Consider the following 21,471-nt stretch of genomic DNA (forward strand, 5'->3'; position numbering starts at 1 on the left):
AAAACAGTCTGCACAGCTAAAGGATCTGCCCCAAGGAGTGATCCTTATGGATGCATCCACAACTCTTTTGCCTCTGGAGTGAACTGTTTGTGTTTGTGCTGCCTAACATTTGACCTGGGTCCGATGCCCCCGTGGCTCTAAGATTGTAATTATATTTTTGTGGCTTCAGTTCAAAGTGTTTGAAGTAATGTGAAGGTTGCTTTGCTGCCTGCAAGACTGGTGTTTTAATAGTATTATGCCAAAAGTATGCTGCATGCTGTGGGGTGTGGGGCGCACAGAGGCTGTCTGAGGACAAGAGGCTGGTTGGGATGGTGGAGGGCAGGAGAAGCCACTATTGGTCTAGTCCTATCCTTGCTGGGACATCCTCAGGGCAGTCTGGATGATCCACAGAGCTGGAAAAGCCTTGGCTTTTCCTCGGAGAGAAGCAGTCTGTCTCCTTCAGGAAGAGTCCAAGCACACGGTGCTGCATGTGTGGAACAGCTGGCAAGGGCACCAGGACCAGGGAATGAACCAGGGAGGTAAATTATTTGTTGGCACAGATGCATCTATCATAGTGATGAGCACTGAGGTGGTGGATGAACCAGAGAAATGCTCCTTACTGCTCTTCATATTGTTCTGTGTTTTACAGTAAATCTTTAGTCAGTCATTTTGCTGATCAAATTGGTATTTGCTGCTCCCAGGGAAAAATTCTAGTCCTGATATGGTGTGGGAGGGGGAAGACTGGGTAGAGGATCTGAATAAACAAACAAAATATCTTTCCATTGTAATCAAGTTGTTCTTGCTCATGCATGCTCTCTCTTAAAAAATGATCTCATACTGTGTTGATTGAAAAGTGGGAATTAATAGGCAAGAACAATATAGTGGATACAGACTGCAGAAAAACAGCAGATGGGAGATGGATTGCAGGGCTGAATATGATGGATTATGAGGGAAGCCATGTCTGTGAAATTTATAAGGATGCTAGTTTAGTAAGCATTGTTAGGTTAAAATGTATGGCAACCCACTCTCTTCTTTTTGTTAGTGAGTTGTTTGCTCATTGTTCCTACATTTTCTTTACATATTTTGTCTACAAGCTATTTCCCTTCAAAATTATTTGTAATTGTATGTTAAGATAGTTAATAAGATGACATTGTGTTGCTACTAAGGATTAAGGCATGGACAGGTAAGAGTGATGGGGCCAAACTGTGTGGTCTGCAGCACAGAGAGAGCACTGCCAGGTCAGTTCCCATCTGGTGGTTTCCTTTTCAAGTCAGTGGTTGTACTGTAAATCAGGTAAAGAGAAGATGGATATACTTACAGAACTTTTCCTTCCTCCTTTTCATGCCTCATGCTCCCTCCAAAAGCTTGATAATTTCTAAGGCCTCCCTCTTTCTCTTTGCTTCACTGTAAAATTAGTTATTACTGTAACTAATAGCTGTATGAAAATATGTGTGCTGGTTTTGGCTGGCATAGAGTTAATTTTCTTCACGATAGCAAGTATGGGGGGTATGGTTTGGATTTGTGCTGGAAACAGCAGAGGTAACATGGGGCTGTTGTAGTTACTGCTGAGCAAAATGTCTGGGAGGGTTTCATAACATGCTCAGTGTGTTGCAAGCACCTTCTCCCCCCAGAGCCTTGGGGCTCTGAGCAAGTGGGAATGGTTACACAAACACGCCTGGGTGAGAAAAGCCAGGGTGTGGGTTGACAGTGCCTCAGTTTCCCTATGGTGACTGTCCCCCACCTGCCCTTGCCCCACAGTGAGTTTCCCCACCGTGCATTGGGGTGAGCTGCTCTGCATCTGGGCTGGAAGGAGAGAATTTGGCTGGGCAGCTGGGGCAGAGGAGGTGCAGCCCTGTGCCCTCACACCCTGTCTTGCCCTCGGGAGCTTGTGTGTGTGCCCATGCCTTGGGGCGGGAAGCGTACTGCAGCATTTCCCTGGAAAACTGCCCAGTGCCATAAAGGAAAACTTGGAGGCTCTGGTGAGCTCAGCTCGTCAGCAGATTGTTGGGAGGATAGACTTCAAACTGTGAAGAAATTCAAAGAGCACCTTTTCTCACCTGTTTGGAAATCTGGAGCTGGCTGTTTTCCAGTGCAACATCTTTGGGTTGAAACCTCCCAGGCTGCTTCTGTCAGCTCTGGTTTTTGGTGTGAAATTGTGTCCTTTGAAAGAAAGATAGCTGAAAGAATCAGTGCTGCTTCTGAAAGCAGCAGCTTTCTGGCTACCACATCACAGACATTCCAGCACCCTGAGGTCTAGTGGTGTCTCAGGGACTGATGGCCATCAGGAGTGGGCACAGGGGACAAGGCATGAGGATGTCCCCAAGGAGGCCCAGCCTTCATTGGTGGAAGGGAGCCAGCAGGTGCCTCCCAGGTGGATGTTGCTGCCTTGCCTGGGGACCAGCACAGCCCCCTTCTGGAGCAGGACAAAGGATATCCTGGTGAAATTTCCACCTACGAAATCCAGAGCTTCCTCTGGCTTCCTTTTGGCATTTGGCATTAGTGATGTGTTATTTTCTGACACAGGTTTCTTGTGTACCACTTGGGGTGCAGATGCTTGTCCCAGCCCAGCAGCACCATGGCAGATGGTGGCCTCTTGCAGAGTGTCAGTGTCACCTCAACAGCTGACAGCTCTTCCATCCACTTCCCTTGGTGTGCCATTATTTTCCTCCTCCTCACCCTGACTTCTTGTGCGGACTTCAGCCAAACACCTTCCTGGTCTCCTGCTCATATCACGTCACTTGTTCCATTGCTCTGGGTGACGGGGTTGACAGTCCCCAGCCTACTGTTGCTCCCTTCAGCAGTACTGACCATGGACAGGGTAGGTAGGGTGCCACAGGATCTTCCAGCATTACCTGAGCAGCTTTTTAATGCGACTTTTGAATTTTCTCACATGCAATGTGTGTGGAACCACCCCAAAAGCAAGCTCTATCAGGGGAGGCAGAACATGAAAATCAAGATGGACAGCTCAAAGTCAGCTATGTCCTGGGGAAGGTAACCAGCTATTAAGAGTGATGCAGTTTCTTCCTTAGAAATAGGTAAATAAACAAAATAATTGCACATGTTTATTGGGATATGTGTTAAAATGTCAAAACATTTTCACCACAATTATGCAATAAACTGAACAACTTTATAAATACGCCTGAGGCTTTTCTGCTCACTTATTCACTCTTTGAAAACTCTATATGAAAGTCAGTTATAAAACTGAATTTGCAAATAAAGCTGTACAAACAGCTGGATTTAGGACAATATGATGAGTCTAGAAAAGAAGCCTGTGGGAAAAAAGTAGTTTTGTTCCAACCAAAATGGAAAATATGCATATTTTGAGGACAAAACAAAACAAGAACATTTTGAAACTTTCTTTTTTTCTGTGAAAGCAAAATATTTGATGAGTGTATTTTTTCTGCCTAGAGATCTTTCAATGCTTCAAACTGGGGTGAGTTCATTGGATGGCTGACACTGAGGTGGTTGCCTGTGAGGCTCCACTTGCCCTGTGAAGAGAAGGTGGAGAATTGGGGCTTGTTCAGTTTTGGAGAGGAAACAGCTTTGGGTGTAATGGAGACGAACCCAGACTTTGCACAGAGGCGCATGGTGGGAAGACAAGAACAAAAAGTTGATAAAGGGGAGACTCAGATTAGATGTAAGAGAAAACATTTTCACTGTTGTCCAGAGAGGTTGTGATGTCTCTGCCCTTGCATATTTTCAGGGGTTGGTTGGGTAAAGTCCTGAGCAACCTGATGTGTTCCCATAGCTGAGCCCACTTCAGGCAGGACATTGCACCAGAGACCTCTTGGGGTCCCTTCCAACCTAAATTGTCTTATGAAAAATTCAGTCAAATTTTGAAATAAAAATATCAAAATACATACCATTTTTAAAAAGCTGCATTTTAACCAACTGTTAAATCATCTAAAGAACAAAAATATATAAACTGTTATATTTATCAACCTTGTAATAAAACTATCTTCAGAGAATTCTGGATTCTTGCTACTTCGACTTTTCAGACAGTGAAATGGAAGAGATTTTATAACTTGGTCAGTTTTTACTATTTTATTTCTCTCTTGAGAGGAGACTAAGTGAACTTTTTCACATCCTTTGGATTCAGAATTTGAAATTTACCACTGTGGAAAAAACATAACCAAATTAGATTCCTTAAGTTTTAGGACTGACTTGCTTGAAATGAATATATTGCTTTAAAGATTGTATACAGTTTTGTTGGGACAGCCTCTTCCCAATAAGTGACTTGTTCTGAGAATTCAACTGATCCTTTACTGAGACGGCTTCCAGAAGGAAAGTGAACGGAACATGTGATGTAATGTGGAGCTGTAAACTCCAAATGTTGTAATCTGCTGTCTCTGAAGAGGTGGAGTGACAGGAGATAAGATGACTAATTTTTCTGCCTTGTGGCTCTGATGTGGTTATCCTGCTGAGTGTTGTATTTGGATTTTGGTTGTTCCATTATCAGGAAAAAGCTGACAAGTTAGTTTCAGAGACCTAAAGCAGGTGGGATAAATTAATGTCTAAGAAGAGGAGCAAGTAGCTTAGCTAAAATAACGCAGTAAACTTTGCAAGTACCAGAAGCCTGGAACCACTGCAATAGGAAAAAAGATCTTAGTGTTTTATCAGAAATACAGCAAACACTGACTCGTGTGGGTTTTTTTGCTAGGATGCATTAACTGAGCCATGTTCCCTCTCGTTGCAGGTACTATGATGTGTCGGGCAGGCGCTGCACTGCTCAGGAGAACCAAACACCCTCAGTAATCTGCCCCCACTCTTACGCCCTCCCAGCGATATCAATGTCTACTGCCTCACTGCCAGCAGCACTTAGAAAGGTAGGAGAAAACGAAATATATGTGTTTGTATAAACACAGATAAACACACTTATATATATCATGAAGGTGTCTACTCTGAAAACAGAATTTAACCCAAAGTATAATTGTAATCTTCCTTTAAAAGGCCTGTGTTTGAAGTACTGGAAAAATTTCAAATTAATAACATGTACGGAAATAAGGAAGGTACATAATGACTTTAGCTGGCATGAAGAGACAAAAAAGAAAATGGCTCGAGGAGATCTTCCACATGCTCCCACAAACCATATAGCTTTTTCCTTTTGTTCATAAAAACATGTAAGCCAAAATAATAAAGGAACAACACCTACATTTCTACAGTTCCCTACTTACCCCATACTGTTTTTCTCCCAAATTTGCCCTAAACCAGGACACTCGGTAAGTCTTTTTCCCAGGGAAGGAGGAATGGCTACACGTTTGTTTCTAGTGTTCATTTAGCTCATGTAGTGTTACTCATTTGCTTGGCAGCAGTATTACTGCATGGAAGCAAGCTAGGGAAAATGCTAATTACTCCTGTTCTAATGTGAGAACTTAATTTCAGATTGCAGACAACGTTGTGCAATGCCATTCTTGTCTTTATTGTAATGTTTCCGTGGAGAGAGAAATACTATTTTTCCACATTAAAAGTACTCAGCAGGCCAGTAATTGAAAAAGTTTCTTTCTTCTTGGTTGTGGAACTAATATTCATCTGAATATATTTGATGAAGGCTTAAAATATTCTGTCTTTAAAACAAACACATTTATTTTTCAGTCTTCTCAAGCCAGAAAAATCTCATCTACTAACTTCTGCATTTGGAAAAGACTCATTGGTCTTTATCTGAATACACAAATTACACAACCCCCAAATACCCTTTTTGCTCTCACTCAGGATCTTAGTTCTATTGGTACTGTTGAAATATCCTACAAAAAGATCTCAGTTCTTCACAAAACAGCAAAATAGCACATTTACTGTGCTGGGGTGACATTGCATTGTAGCAGAGCTAGCTGTGAAATTGGCTTTCCAACAGAAAAAATTGCTGTTCACCCTACTGCTGTCTTGTATATTAGCTTCTTCCACGGACTTCTAGAAAAGCAAATACATGTTTGATATTTTTTAGTAGAAAGAATAGGAGGGTTCAGCTGTTGCTTAGAAAGCTCTAAGTTGGCATTTAATTCTTCTTTTGGAAAAATTTGTTCATATTTACAGCTAAATTAAATGGTTAGGGTGTTATTTCTCTAACCTGGAATCAATCCATTTTTACTAAGAACATTTAAAGCCTTTTAAATGAAGCTCCTGAAAGTAAGTGAGACTAGGCCCCATAATTTTATACTTTGATGTATAATGCAGAAGTCTGATTGTTAGATAAATTATAAAATCAAGGAAAATGCCTGGGGGGTGTTCATGTGTGTGTGTGAATTCAGCAGTTTCTTTTGTATTGGGATAATCTCCTAATATGTGTAATGACACAGTCACCTGCTGATGACAGATGGTTTATGGGGATTGGGATTTAAGGAAGCCCTGCCTTCCCTCGGCATTTCTTGTGGGAGAGTGGTAGAAAATGGTGGATTAGAGAACATAAGCTGTTTGCATCAGGCTCCTCTCTGTTGCTGTTCTTTCTATGGAAATCTGTTCATAAGCCTTTCAAAGGTAAAGGTACTGAGTAGAGTCTTGCAGAATAATGTACCCAGACTAATTTGTTTTATCCTCTGTTTTTGCCTAATTCATATTATTCCCTTTACCTTGGGTAATTAAGAACTGACTCCAGCAATGACTAAGACAAGCTCTCCTACATTTTTTTGTTAATTAAACAGTCTTCCTATAAAATCTTGCTTATCAGTCTTTGGAGCTCATAAAACTTTTGTTTTCTGGGAGAAAAAATGTAATTTGATTTTGCTTCTTTCCTTTTTTATGGTAGTGGCTATTAAATGATGGTGTTCACTTTCACCTAGATTGCCTTGCCCTCTCAGGCAGTTCGTGCCCTACTAGTCAGCAGAAGATCTAAAATAGCCACTCCCTTAATGGTTTTCTTTACCTTGTAAAGAAAAAGCTGTCCCAAGCGTATTCCAAGAACTTGTTGGACTGTCTCCTTCTTGTATTTATTTTTCAACAGAAAAAAAATTAATTTCAAGAAGTAATTAAAACCATCAGGTTCTGTCCTTTTGGATGCTTCCCTTTTGGATGTGATCAAAAAACAAAACTTCTCTCCACCCAAAAACTAGTCTATAATAAACTGCTATCTTAGTGTACCCTGGTTTTCCCTTTTCATCTTCTTCCAGGATTGTTTAACAAATCTTCATCTCGCCTCTTCCTGTACTTCACAGCAACTGTTCTCGATGCTCAAGTGCAACTTTGTTTCTCTTTCTTTTTGTTTGACTTCCAAAGTGATAGTAAAACAGCAGGATATTAAAAACTGTTGAAGATTACTTGCTTGATAGTATCACTCAGTGAGTAAATGTTGTGTTGCCCAAATTATATGGCAAAAATACTTCTTTTACTACATCCTTTCCCTAGGAAAAGAGAGGTATCCTTCTGGAACAATATTTCTTTCTCATCAAATACTTCTGGTGTTGATTCAGACATTCTTCTGGTTCTGTACAGATTTCCACTTTCTTTTCCTTTGCAAGGCCTTTTGGAATCTGTAATTTTGTTTATTGTTAACTTCTGATTGGAACAACCAAAAATGTCAGTTCTATAACAACAAAGAGAGATTCAGAGTGCTCCTATAAAAATACAAATTGCATATGTTTATTAAGTCACTGGAGGTAATCTATGAGAAATAAAAAATCATAAATTTGAGTATATATTTCATTTTTGAGTTTGATCCCCTTATAGGCCATTCACTTAAAAGTTGGACTTGATTATCCTTCTGAGTCCCTTCTAACTCAGAATATTCTGTGATTCTGTTTGATTCTTGACTTTTCTAGTCCTTTGTTATTTAATGTGCAAAACATTTGTTTCATGAAATTGAAGATTAGCTGGTTTTCCTCTGGTATTTTGGCAAATAGACTTTTGATAACAGATTATTAAATATTAAAAAGTCCTCAGAAATAATTTCTGGATGAGAATTTCATTCTCTTTGGATAAATAATAATTTCTAGATGTCAGATCCATGAAATACACTATTTCTAGATTCTAAAACTCAGCTTATTCCCTTTCCCAAATAATGCATTACATCACTGGTTACATTTTCCAGTTTTGCTAGTTGAAGCTAAATGGAGCATTTGGAGCATTTCACTTCAGTTTGTTTGCAAGTGAAGGGAGAATGGCTTTCTTAGACTCCTGTTTATATCTACAATGTCTGTGTGGATTCACATTGAGGATTGCCTGAGCTGTCATATAGCCTACACTGCATGAAGTAGATAGCTGTGGCTATGATTTTATTATCTGTTTTTTATATCTTTTAGACTTATTAATAAAACAATGTGGCCAGTGTTCTCACTATGAATGAAGAAATAACTTCCTGAATGTTTGGCTCATTTCATTCTCTTTGGATAAATAATAATTCAATTTGAGAACCAAATCATGGATGAAATGTGTGTTTTGCAATCATGCAGCTTCAGCAGGGACAAAATACTGATACCAAGGGTGAAGGTTCTACCTGTGCTATGGCAAACTCAAATGACCCTAAATTATGTAGTTAAAGACAAACACAGGTTAAGCTGATAGGCTTCTGTATAGTTACACTGAAAGGCATTTATTCCCCTAGAGAACAATTTCAAATTTAGATTGGCTTCTGCTGATAGTAAAATGAGTGAATGAAAATAGAGTTTGTATTGCTTCATTATTTATATATTTCCTCTGCATTAGGAATAATGAACACAAAAATCTAGACTTTAAAATTCCATGTGAAATACTTAGGTTTCAACATCTTTTTTTCTAAGTCACATCTGTGTGCTCTAATGCTTTCTCTGCTCTTATATTCAGGTGTTGATTAGTCATATTTTCAGATTTATAACCAGGTACCTGTCCAAAGGTTTCTCAGGATTTTTCATCTAGATAAGAGTTCTCACACCTACTTGCTACCTGAGCACAGCCACTGCCTTTCACACAAAGATTCAGTTCTATGACATGAATATTCATTGAAGGAAACTGGGTGGAGTACTTCTAACACCCAGGTGTGGCTATGAAAGCCCATTTTGATTCTGTGTCAAATTACTGGATTTAATGAGTTTATTCTATCGCTGCCTTTGCCGTATTCCTGAGACAGCAGATATGCAGATCCCTAATTCCTCCTGCTCTTGTAACTCATCTTTCAAGATGATAGTTCATCAAGGCCTAAGATATTTTCATGTTAGGATTCCTCATCTGCTGCTTTAATTTTTGTCTGCCTTGCTTGGAGAAATGTTAGCAAGACATTCAGCCTAGCTCGTCATACTGCTTTTTCTTACAGTGGTTTGTTTTCTCAAGAAATAACAAAACCTGAAGTCTGTTTGGGATCCATGGGGTTACTAAATTACCTCCCAGAGTTATGTTTAAATGGTAGAAAGAAAGCATTTTGTACTGTCAGTTGATAAACTTCCATACCAAGTAAGTGAAAAAGCAGGTGAGTCACTTTCCAAAGTAACAGACAACAAAATTATCAGTTCATGGATAGGTGAGAGGAACCTGTCCACAGGAGAACAAGTTGCTGCCTTAAGGTTCACCCCAATTTTTAATAGATAAGGCCTCTCAGTGGTTAACCAATCTCCTCCCAGAATTTGAGACCGAAAGAAGAGAAGGCCTCCTTGGAACAGAAAGCTAAACAAAACCTGGTAGCCAAGGTCCTACAATGTGAGTCATGCAGGGGCTGACAATATTTGCTGGTGCTGGTTTTCTCAAAGGAGAAAAAAGCCCCACAATTTCAAGAGAACACAAACCTGCCTTGTGCAAAGACTGAAGGGAGAAAAGGAGAGGAAATTATATGACACTGTAGCATCTTTTTCTTTTTAGGTGAAGGGGAGTTAGAGGAATGCAGTCACCTAAGAGAGGCCTAGGTGAGGCAGGGAGCTGGGTTTCTCCTTGGTTTTGTTTTGGTTTCTTTTACAATCTAGAGAGTTCCTCCCTCAGCTGTTTGGAATAGGTTATATCTTTCCAGATAATTAAATGTTGCAGCAGGGCAAATTTTTATTGTATTACCTGGAAAAAGACAGGGAAAAAATCCTGCCTGGTGCTGTGCTGCATGTCTGGATTCTTGCCAAAGTTTTTATGTGTTTAACTACACTTATGCTCAACTTTCTTTTCCTCTTCTTTGGTATAACTGTTGTGTTATAAAAATTAGTAGTAAAATTGCTGTTATTCCTTGTGTGGGAAATGTGGCCAGGGCACTCAGGGTGTTTGCGCTCCTCTCTGAGAGGGCATGCTCATTGCAGACACGTCTTTTGCTACCAAGTGGTTCCAGTCACCATCCTTCCCCAAGTGTAACTTGTTTCCCTGAAATAATGGTCACACTTTCCACCTCCCTCTCAGGCTTAACCAGTTGAATAATTTTCCTTTCCTTTTTTATTTCTTTTCTTCCTTTTAATTTTTTTTTTCTATTAGGAATTCACCCTTGCTAATAGACACATAGATTCAAAATCCCTTGATAATCCCTACACAGAGCTGGCATTCACTTACTCCCTTTTCAGTTACTCATATTTGTGCTCACTCTGCTGGGGCTACTTTTTTATCATGTTTCTCCTCACTATCATCCCTGCAGAGGAGAGAGTAGCTTCTCATGTTTTAAATTTAAAGTATAACTTTTAAGTTCATCATGTAGACAGGTCTGCTTGTGAGAGTTACCTGCGTGTGATGTGCCTCGGGTTCACTAATTTATGGGAAATCTGAATAAATACACTTCTTTCATTTAAATCAATCAAAAAAACAGCAATAAATATTTTATAGGCTAAAATATGTGTAGTAATTTTATTTAAATTTTTATTTATAAACATGTACAGATATGTATGTATGGGTGTATATTTAAATGTAGATATGAACTGAAGGAGTTTTGGGTGATATTATTCATAAGCCATGGCTTTGGGATTGCTGTCCTGATGTCTTTGTATCAGTTGAAGAAAACAGTGTATAGAGAGGATGGAAAAAGAACAGATGTGGTGAAGCATGGATCACATGAGAGTTCTTTGGCAACACCCAGAACAGCTACATTATTCATTGTCTGTATGGCTTTTAATAGGATGCTGTAGTGCTGACCAGCACAGTAATTCCTTATTATACTTTCAATGCAATTTGTTCCTATTCTTGGGCTGCAACCACGATGTGATTTGGACAAGAAAGTGATTGTTAATAGGAGACGAACACTCAAGTCTTTACTTTGAAATTCATGGAGGGGAAGTAATCAAATTCTCAAACCAAACCAGTTGAGTAGGGTGGATGTGGGAAGGGAAAAAGAATGCTTCATTTTGCCCTGGCCATGCCAGTATTTCTTACAGGATTGACAAAGTATTTATACACTTAACAAATATTTAACTTGTTCTGTCCCTTCAATGTTTGGAGTTTTTTAAGATGTTTAGCTCTGAGTCATGCTCTGAGATAATTAATACAGAAATATTTTTTCAGATTTATTTAGTTGATAAATATGCAATGCATAATTAAAAACACAACATCACCATAAACATTAAGGAAAAAAAACATAATTTAGAGTACTGAAATCATTATGGATGCCAGGAAATGCAGAACTGGAACAGAATTTAAATGCTGACAATTTAAGTCACAGTGATGTCTCCCACAAACACTTGTGTTCCAAAAAGCCACTGTATATTAATTTACTTGTCCACAGTGTTTGGTGGCTAGTGTCATAAACCAGTAAACTGATATGGCATGGCAGATGTTAAAACCCACAAAGCCCAGGGGGAATAATTTGAATATAACTTCTATCAAAGCTTTTTCTGCAGAGAGAATATTTAGGAGCATGGTCTACAGAGGCATAATGGCAGTGTTGACTACCATAAGTATATTTAACTGAAAGGGGTGCTCAGGATCATGGAAACAAAGCAAAATTTACCCTATCATGTCCAGATAATCTCTTTAATACCACCTGCCAGCAAGAACCCCCATGCAGGTGAGCTCTTCCTAAAGAACAGCCCTAAGTAAGACTGGAGGACTGAACTTCGCTTTTGTTAATTCTTTCATTTTTAATAACACATAGTACTGTCTTTTAACACAGACCTTTCTCAACATTAATACTTAAAAATATAGAAGGAGCAGAGCCCTCATATTACTTTTAATACTGCACAGATGCTGTTGTACCTGTAGGAATGCTGAATCAGGACACTTGGGCAGCCAACTGCAATTGTAAGTCAGCATTGGTGAGACTTATTGCACTGATAGAACCTAGATACCGTGTCTGGTTTTATGGAAAATAATAAAGAGGAATGTGATAGGAATTGGTGTACATCAAGCCCATTTGCTTTTGGGCTGTGATAATTGCACATCCATTGCTTTACCTGTGTCTGCTCTTTATTAAGGACTTGATAGGAGGAGGGAAGAGGAGACAAGAGGAAAGCCAGAGAGGAGGGATCAAAAATATGGAACAAAAACAAGCTAAAATCACAAATCAAGAAAAATTAATTATTAATAGATTAAATTCACAGCAGATAGGAAAGAAAACTAACCCAAAAATGGAAGTAGGAGTGTTCAGAAGACTGAATAAGCAGTTTCTGTTGTTTAAATGCTTTCGGTTACAGGATAAAAGGTTTGTACTTTTCTAGGATTCTGCTGTAAGCCAGGTTTATTTTATGTCTCTGCTTAAAGAACTGCAATTCTGATATTTGCATCCCTAAAAGATTAAGTGATTCATAGTAGAATTGCCTTTCTAACATGATTGATCTTCGACACACAACAGAATTAAGGATTCCTTAGTTTAGAGTATCCATAATGATACAAACCTTTGGTCAAGCATCATTCTGCCCAGATTTCCCAGGACACAGCAGGCATTCATAACACTGCAGCAGAGATTCTCTGGATACAAAGATATGATTCTTTAACAGAGAAAGATAACAGGTGTGTCCTCAACTCAGCCATGTTTCCTAATAGTGAAGACAGAAGAATCAAGCAACTAGTTATACGTGCAGTGTCATACTCACTGTGTAGGCAGAGAACCAAAATTCTGAGAAGTCAAGATGTTAAAAAGCTTGGGCATCAGGTCCACTAGAAAACTATCTGATTATTGTGATTTGGCTTTAGCCTGCTGAAGACATGCTCATCCTTTTGTCTTCCAAAAAGTCTGGAAATCTATGGCTAATTACAGCACAAGAAAGGTTCTCAGCTATCCATGACAAAAGCTCTCAGAGTATTGCTCAACAAAATTACTTCTCTGCTTAATAAAATCCTGTGCTGCTGACTAGACTGATGGCATCATGGCAATTTCCTTGTCGGTTAACTTTTTTTCCATATTCCCAGCTCATTATTCCTCTTATCCCCATGTGAACCACAAATTCACTTCAGTATTAACTTACAAAGGTTTTCATTTTGCTGTTTCCAACATGGCTAAAACACCAACTCTCTTATTTCCTAAAAATAACATCTAGGTTAGGTTATGTCCCATTATTATGGCTGGCTCAGAGAGACCTTGAAAACATCTCTCATATTTCTGCTGCTTTTTGGTGAGATTAATAGGAGAGCATCTAAGCTGTGGCTGATGGTAGGTGTACAGGACTACAGCTGACAATGAACATGGGCCTTAGAGAAGGGCAGAACACAGGAGGGAAGATGGCATGGAGCTATGCATCATTTTCATAGAAGGAACATAGGTCCTGCAGTATTGGTGCAGGAGGAATCTATATTGTAGTCTAATACTTTGGCATTCAAGATGGCAGTGGATGTACTGAGTCAAGAAGGCTTCACCCCTTTAGAATATATTTGAAGGTGGGGATACCAGTAAATTCTTACTCTGACAGACATCTTTCAAGTAGTCACAAAGTTTATTGAGGAGATTATTGGGGTTTTATATATACAGTTAAAAACACCCAAACAAACTTGAGCTTGTATCAGACATTTTGCATTTATTTATTCTTGGCTGGCAACTTAAGACAGCTGTCACTTGGACAATTGTCCTTCCAAGCAATTCAATACATTCATCTTGATGCAGGTGAAGTATAAAAAGGTAATGTTCAATTCTATATTGGATCTGAATCCTGAATAGTATTCATATTCAGCTCTGTTTGGAATTGAATTTCATCTGAGTTATTGCATGCTCCATGTAATATTGTGAACAGATTTAATGGAAGCAGTGGATCAAAATGTGTTTCCTTTAGAGGGGATTAATGATGGCCTAAAGTCATGTGAGCAGTCGTTCTGGAATGTGATAGTGCTGAGGTCTTCAGGGCTGGGCTGCTGAATAAACTACAGTCTCCCAGGCAGGGACAAAATAAAAGGTCTATCAAACCAGCACACGTCTGCGCTTTGCACGAGTGAGATAATGTGGACAGCCACATACTCGCTGTGGTATTGCCCAGGGAAGGCAATGAACCCTTCATGCATTGCAAATTGTTTAGGAGGTCTGTCATCAATGATCAAGCATTGACAGTACAAAATGACTGTGGTAATGGTGACATGGGAGTGTGCACCAGGCAGTCTGGTATTATGGGTGACCATCCTTTATCTGCCCCGCCTCTGTGCATCATCGTGCCAAACACGCAGCTACATAGCATTTCAACATTGCACAGGTGTTACTTATGCTAGTATGTAACTTTTCCTTAGGATGACAGCCGGCACTTTACTGCTTTCTTCCCAAGGGTATACTCCTCCCTGCTCTTTCCCTTGGTGAGTAAAGTCCTGTGAAATTGCTCTTTGAATCACCAGGGATTTGTTTCTGGCCTCCATGCTGGGCTGTGCAGTGATCTGCAGTCTGGAGAGCCGAGGACTCGTCCTGCATCGTGCTTTTCTTGTACCATTTCCACACTTGTGCAATGTGTTGGAATGGTTTTCAGGACCTTGGCAGCTAGCTCTGCTCTCTCCTTGGGTGTGGCCCTCTTTCCATTTTGCCATGCTACGTGACCAGGTGGCTCACAGTACCCTCAGATCTGAGGAGGTTGCGACACACAGCTTGTGCTAATAGTCCATTCCTTCTGACCAGGCTTTTGCCACTTTTTAAGCTGTGTGTGACAATTAGGAATGCGTGTATGCATACATATATGTGTAATTTATTGCTCTGTAGTGCCAGCTGCAGTGTAATAATGGGTTTGAAGAGGGTAGTCATGAAAAACTTCATCTTTCTGTTTTTATTGTCTCAAGAACTGAATTAGAGTGAATAAGCTGGACTGCTTCTTCACTTACCTCTTTAAAGCAAGCACTCAACCTGCCATGGCTCAATATCTGCAAAAGCAAAGCATGACCCACTTAAAAAACCAAACTGCCTAAACTACTGTTTCAATAAGATTTAGAGATTGTAAAACAAATCTACCATTCCTTCAAACTAGTTTTGTTCATACAATTTTCAAAATCACAGGAGGGTAACATTTCACCAGATAAGTTTTCAGTTTGTTGTGGTTACAAATACTATCTAAAGATTTAAATAGAATATAATGTTTTGTACTATAGACTTTGGTTTTTATGATGGAAGTTTGACATCTTAATTTCCTCTGAATCATACGCTATGACATGCAAATGAAAATTTATCTTCTTTTCTTCTCCTGTCTCTACAATTCTCTTCTCCCTTTTTTTTTTTTCTTTTCCTTTTACCATTTTGCTTTCTAGGAGGGTATATTTGCTGGGGAAAAAAAAACAAACAAACAACAACAAAAGAGAATAATCGTCTCAGAGGAAAACAGAGATTAAAAAGTTTAGCTTTTGAAAAGTCTGAAAAATCTGACAAACTACGCCATACATGTTTAGCAACCAGAGTTCAGATAGAAAGAACATGAAGATCAGTTTAGTTTTTTTTATGTTTCCTCTGGAGAAATCTGTGATTTTAAAAGGCTCATCAGAGGTAATTCTGGGTATTTCCCTTCCCTCTTCTCCGGGGAAGTTTTGATGGTTTTGTTTCTGGAAACACGAAGGGTATCTTTTTTTGTCTGGTGTGTCAGACAGTTTTTATTAGATAAATTTCTGTCTCTAGGACCTGAAAAAGACTCCCACTTTTCAAACATGGGAGATGTGTAGACAGTTTGTGAGGGTTTTTTCCCAAGTGTCTGCCAAGCAAAAGAGAAGCTCCCCCTGCTTGTGGCTGGCTGCTGTTCAGAGCCTTGTGCACAGCTGGGAAACTGAAAAGCTTTGTCAGGTTCACCATGTGGCCAGCTGGGAAAGCCTGGGCTGCAGGAGAGAAAAACAATGGAGTCACCTGCAGAGGAAAAGGGTAGGTAGCTGGAGAAAAGCCCTACAGAGTAGGAGGGATTTGTATTCCCAGCCTTTCCCAACAGGTGCCAAGAAGGCGTGGGAGGGAAGTGGTAGATTAGGAGCAGGGGAGAAGACTCATGCCTGCCTTCTGCACACAGGAAACACTTGTTGTCTACCAGGTTTTAATGGTCGACAACCACCTCCCTCCTGCATTCCAAAGCACCAGCAAATAATGGAGTGACTTTATGCAAAGGGGACTCCAGGAGTTGGTAATGGAGTGGTTTTGCTGTAATTTATTTAGAAAGTATCTAAAATAGTTTGAGCCCAACACTAGAACTGTTGTAGCTAAAACTATGGTTAGTTATGATGCTTTTTGAAGGGTTAGCTTTAAAAGTACCTTTGTCAAATCTGTTGTTCTAAGCCACAGATACCAAAGGCAATCGTGGACTATGTTGGATTGGCCTATATCCAAACTAACAACTTCAGAAATTCAAGTGCAGAATCAATAACTCTCTATATTTCTTGACATTTCCTGGAAATCTGGGTGTTTCTGAACTGTACAGTTTCAACCAGTTTAATCTAATTCCTCTTGCATTATTGTTCGTCCACAAAATATTTTTTTAGAGGTAAGATGTTATGTGAGCTTTTTAATACCAAGTAGGAATTAGAAATTTCATCCAATTATCCACCAATAACAGCAGTGCAATTTAAATGCTGTTGTAGTTGTATCTCTTTAGTAGCTAACATTTAGCAGTTGAAGTGCACAGTAGCATAATGCAGCCTGACTGTAGTAATTAATCTTTAATAGCAGGAAAACATGTATCTCCCTTTTTTCTTCATAAGTAATAATGTATCTGTTTTCTAGACAGATGCAATGTTTATTTGAATGTTTTCTGCATTAATTAGTTCTGTTTGGAGACTAAAATAAACACACCTAAGAATAAAAATGCATTTCATGAGAACATTTCCTCTTAGAAGTTTCTCTTGCTTAATGGAGAATATTGCGATATGGAAGTAATTGTAAGCAATGAGTTGGAAGGACTATTCTACTTAATTTACATTTTTGCCCACAGCACTATAGGGAACCAGTGGGTTTGGAGCCATTCCCATTTTCTTCATACTGGTTTAATAAAGTTTATTCTAACCAATATTGAGGCACTTCGCTGTAATAATTATTGTAAGAAATAATTTTAATGAATTCCGGAAGCCTTAGGTATATGCTGTTATTTGGAATAAATGCTAAGTTATAGTATTGTAATTCAGATGTAAAATGAGGTATCCAGCTGATTTTTATGAAGTCAGGATAAGATATTTTAGTAATAATAGTTCCTTGTGCTTAAAACTCTTCATCTGTAAATGCTGGAAAATCTGTACATCAAAGAAGTTATCAAGGAGTGTAAACACTTTATACATTTCATAAAAGGGCTTTTTGAAGCTCACAGGCTATCAAACCCAAATTTTCCAAAACAGCTGCTGTGTTGGGCACCTCAATATTGGGGGGCTGACTTGAGACACATTTCAGTTGAAAGGTACCAAATGATACCCTGGTATGAGGTATAATAGGATTTACATCACATGATTTTAATCTGTTTAATGAGAGCTTCTGAGGAGAAGAGAGACTACATTAATTTCATATTTAGATACAGTTTGATTAAGTATTGTCATTTTTCATTCTGCTGAGTAGTTTTCAGAGTCAGAACCATACATTAATTTTTTCTGTCACAGAACCATCACATCAACTTTCCAAAGCCAGCATGTTAAACATGCAGTTCACTTTGTTGTTTATGAAATTTGGCTTTGATCAAATTAGCAGTCCAATTTGCAGTTTGTTTACTGTCTTTATTCTTTCACAATTTAACAGCCTCACCTTAGTAACACAGTGCTCACAAGGATGGCTTTCTGCCTCTTGCCCTGTGACAGCCTATTCTACTGTGCCTGACCTGGGGAAGTCCCTGTGTTGCTAGCAAAAGGCTTTATAGTTTCAGACTATCTGCCACCCAAGAAAAAAACCTCCAGTTTTATAAATCTCAAATTACATAATGAGTTACTTTTAGGTATCTAGAGCTAGAGCTGCTGAAGGACACTTTGGTGCTTAGTTAGTTTAACTCCTGGGCATCTGTTCCCTAGACTCAATTAAAACTGCAGGTGAGACCTAGGTTTCCTACCTAGTACTGTGAGAAGATCCATAACCTTCCTCTGCTGAGAACTTACAGCCAGCTAAAAGGAAACGCTGGGCACAGGAGTGTATTAGCAATTCTGCCTTACTCTTGAGCTGCATAGAATCATAGAATATCCTGAGTTGGAAGGGCAAAGTCCAACTCCTGGCCATGCACAGGACACCCCCAGAGTCATACCATGAGCCTGAGAGCATTGTCCGAACATTTCTTGAACTCTGTCAGGCTGGTGCTGTGACCACTTCCCTGGGGAGCCTGTTCCTGTGCCCAGCCACCCTCTGGGTGAAGAATCTTTTCCTGATATCAAACCTAAACCACCCCTGACACAACCTCAGGCCATTCCCTCAGGTCCTGTCACTGGGCACCACAGAGAAGGGATCAGTGCCTGTCGCTCCTCTTGCCCTCACGAGGTTGTAGACTGCAGTGGGTCTCCCCTCAGTCTCCTCCAGGCTGTACAAGCCAAGTGACCTCAGCCACTCCTCATACAGCTTCTCCTCAAGATCCTTCACCATTTTTGCGACCTTTATTTGGAAGCTTTCTAACAGCCTAATATCCTTGTTACATTGTGGCACCCAGAAATGTACACAGGACTCAAGGTGAGGCCAGGTGCAGTGTCATGTAGAGATGCCCAGGAAAAGCCAGCTCAGTTAGCCAGCACAGAGCAGCCACATCAGTGCCCTCTTTGGCAGAGACTGACAATATATGTGGCCTCTTTAAGATTATTTCCTTTTTGCCCTATAATCATTTTATGTAATGCTGCAATACTTTTTCAAGTGCCATAGACTTTCTAGGCTGCTGAGCTCCTATTGACAGCAGTAGTTTTGTGTGAAAGCACAGGGAAGGGATGAAGATTGATGGTGCTTAAGAAAGCTGATTTCCAGAGACTGATTGTTCTGTGGTACAGATACTCCTAAATTTGCAGGAAAGGAATCATATTTCTTATCTCTGGTAACTATGTACAAATACTTCACCTAAAAGAAGGAAGTGTTGCAGTAAGCTAAATTAGATAATTTATGTTAAATCTATACTAACCAGTGCACACAATTTAGAGTTAGTGACAAGACACTGTACGCTCTCACGAAACAGAAGAGACCTACAAGTGTAGAAGAATGAGGCCTGCTAAATCAAAACCACTGATGTAATAGGTTCTTTATCATTGTCAATTGCATTTAGAAATGAAAAAAGCAAAGGGGTTACATTTGTTAGTTGTGGCTTCTGATTAGGGGAGACTTACAATTAACTCCAAGCCACTCTCTTCCTCTCCAAAATGCTTTTGCCATTTATCCTTTATTGCTTAACAGAAAAAGTACTTTCAAGTTCCTATCTCTTAGAACAAAACATACACATGTTTATTTTCACTCTTTACTTTGAAAGAGATAGTTTTGATGAATATTTACACTAAGAAGATTATCTAGTGATACAGCTCTGATCCAGCAGCAAGATTCAAAATCATGAGAGCAAAGACGTGAGGCTAACTCATATCAAACTTCCTCACTTTCTCTTGTACTGAAACACAAAGAGTTGCAAGTGCAATTATTTATGCATATAAATTTTTTCTGTATGTCTTTCAGGTTCAGGAAAGTTTAAATATTCTCTCAGTTATTCATTGTTGAATAATCCTTGCTCCTGCTTTTGGTGCTAGTTCTTTTCTGCTTCTTCAAGTCCCTTTATAGTACCATTTTACCACAAATAGCTCAAAAAATACAGATTTAATATACTAACCTAGGAAGATGAAGAACCAAGGATGCCAACATAAATCAGTCTCTTTCTGCATAAAGGCACAGAGGCACAGGTGATTTTTTTTTCTTTAGCCATCCTAAATTTGGATCAGAAAACAGTAACCAGGTCTGTGAGAACCAACGTGTGTGGTATATTTTCCCCTACTGTTGCATATCTGTGTTCTGGTATTGCACGTTAATTAATACACGTAAGGCGTTTGCCCAACACTAACTTTGTAGCTCTTTGCAACATGTTCTCTGCTTCTGTAGAGCTGCTTACTGAAGGACTTGCTGCCACCCTTCTGCAGTTCCCTATCCTCTAATTGAGCCCCTTTCGTAGTTCTAATTTGTCTGCCAAATGACTTATCAGTTGGAAAGGCTCAAGTCAGATATTACTTCCTATTTTTTTTTTTGCTTGTTTTTACCTGAGTGCTGCCAGAAGAAAGAAGGGGTTAAAGCGTGGGAGGATTGCTAAGAAAAAGGGTTTGGTTACTGACACACAGGACTGCATCTCACACACGATAGTTTGTTTATTCTTCTGTAAACAGCAGAAAGAATTATCATCATCATGGTAAGGCAAACAACACTCTCTTTTATTCCCTTTTTAAACTCCATCAGAAATCTTCATGTTGATACACAGTTACTTTTTTAAAATCATAAAATCTACTGATCTCCATTAGTTTTATAGAGCATTTCTTTAACCAACAGATGCTCCTCTTGACAGAAGGGGAGGGGGGAAAGATTTTAGTTTATGGAAATTACTAGCTCTGGGGAAGAGGAGATGGGAGCAGACATGCCTTTTCTGACATGCCCGTTCTTATTTATCTCCCTTCTCTCCTAAATACTCATGTAAGGATCTGTTTCATTTTATCAATGTTTCTTTGTCTTTCCTGAGCTTTTTTGAAAGATTTCCATTCATTTGATTTTACGTGATTTGCTCCTTTCAGTTTTCCTGTTCTTTTCTAATACATCCAATATCTAAATCTTGGTGTTTGACACCTAAGAAATATTATGGTATAAAATAATTTTTATATATGCATCTATGCTTCTTGAGCTGATTATTTCCTTTCCAAAAAATCCATTAAACATGCAGGCTCATTAGTCTTATTAATCTATATGCTGTTGCAAAGTATTCAATTTTCGATGTACATTAGAACTAAAAATCTACTTTTACAGTGAAAAAATAAATTGGAAGCAGACAGGTCCTGTTCTCTTGAAATGTTTCACTAAAATACCCTGACTCACTAGAAAATACAGTATGTGTAAAAATATGACTATTAAGAAAACTTACATTTATTTCACTTCACTCTGCTCAAGTCTCACATTTATAGCCCCTTGCTTACTCAGGTAAGTTCCTGAATCAAAATAAATGTATTCCCTGCACAAATTGCTCAGGTAAAGCTGAAATTGCTTAAAATCCAATTTTTGCTATTTATATCCCCTATCTGCATAGCAGGCAAAGAGCTGGAAAAGGCAGGGAGTGAACTCCATGCTAGAGAGGACCTGTTAAATTTAGTGTGTTTTTTTTCCTC

General features: G+C 39.1%; 1 protein-coding gene across 2 annotated transcripts in view; it reads left to right on the forward strand.

The window, feature by feature from the left end:
• Window positions 1-4,675: 4,675 nt before the first annotated feature.
• CRYBG1 (crystallin beta-gamma domain containing 1) overlaps window positions 4,676-21,471 on the forward strand; it is a 64,689-nt gene continuing 47,893 nt past the window's right edge. The window contains exon 1 of one of the 2 annotated variants that reach the window (XM_063153099.1): window positions 4,676-4,805. In XM_063153099.1, coding sequence (XP_063009169.1) covers window positions 4,770-4,805 — 36 coding nt within the window. In that variant the 5' untranslated portion in view covers window positions 4,676-4,769. Of the gene's footprint in view, window positions 4,806-20,263; window positions 20,511-21,471 lie in introns of those variants that run through there. The other variant, XM_063153100.1, reaches the window with a different exon arrangement.

This window comes from Melospiza melodia, chromosome 3, assembly GCF_035770615.1.
Source record: "Melospiza melodia melodia isolate bMelMel2 chromosome 3, bMelMel2.pri, whole genome shotgun sequence".
Lineage (NCBI taxonomy): Eukaryota > Metazoa > Chordata > Aves > Passeriformes > Passerellidae > Melospiza > Melospiza melodia.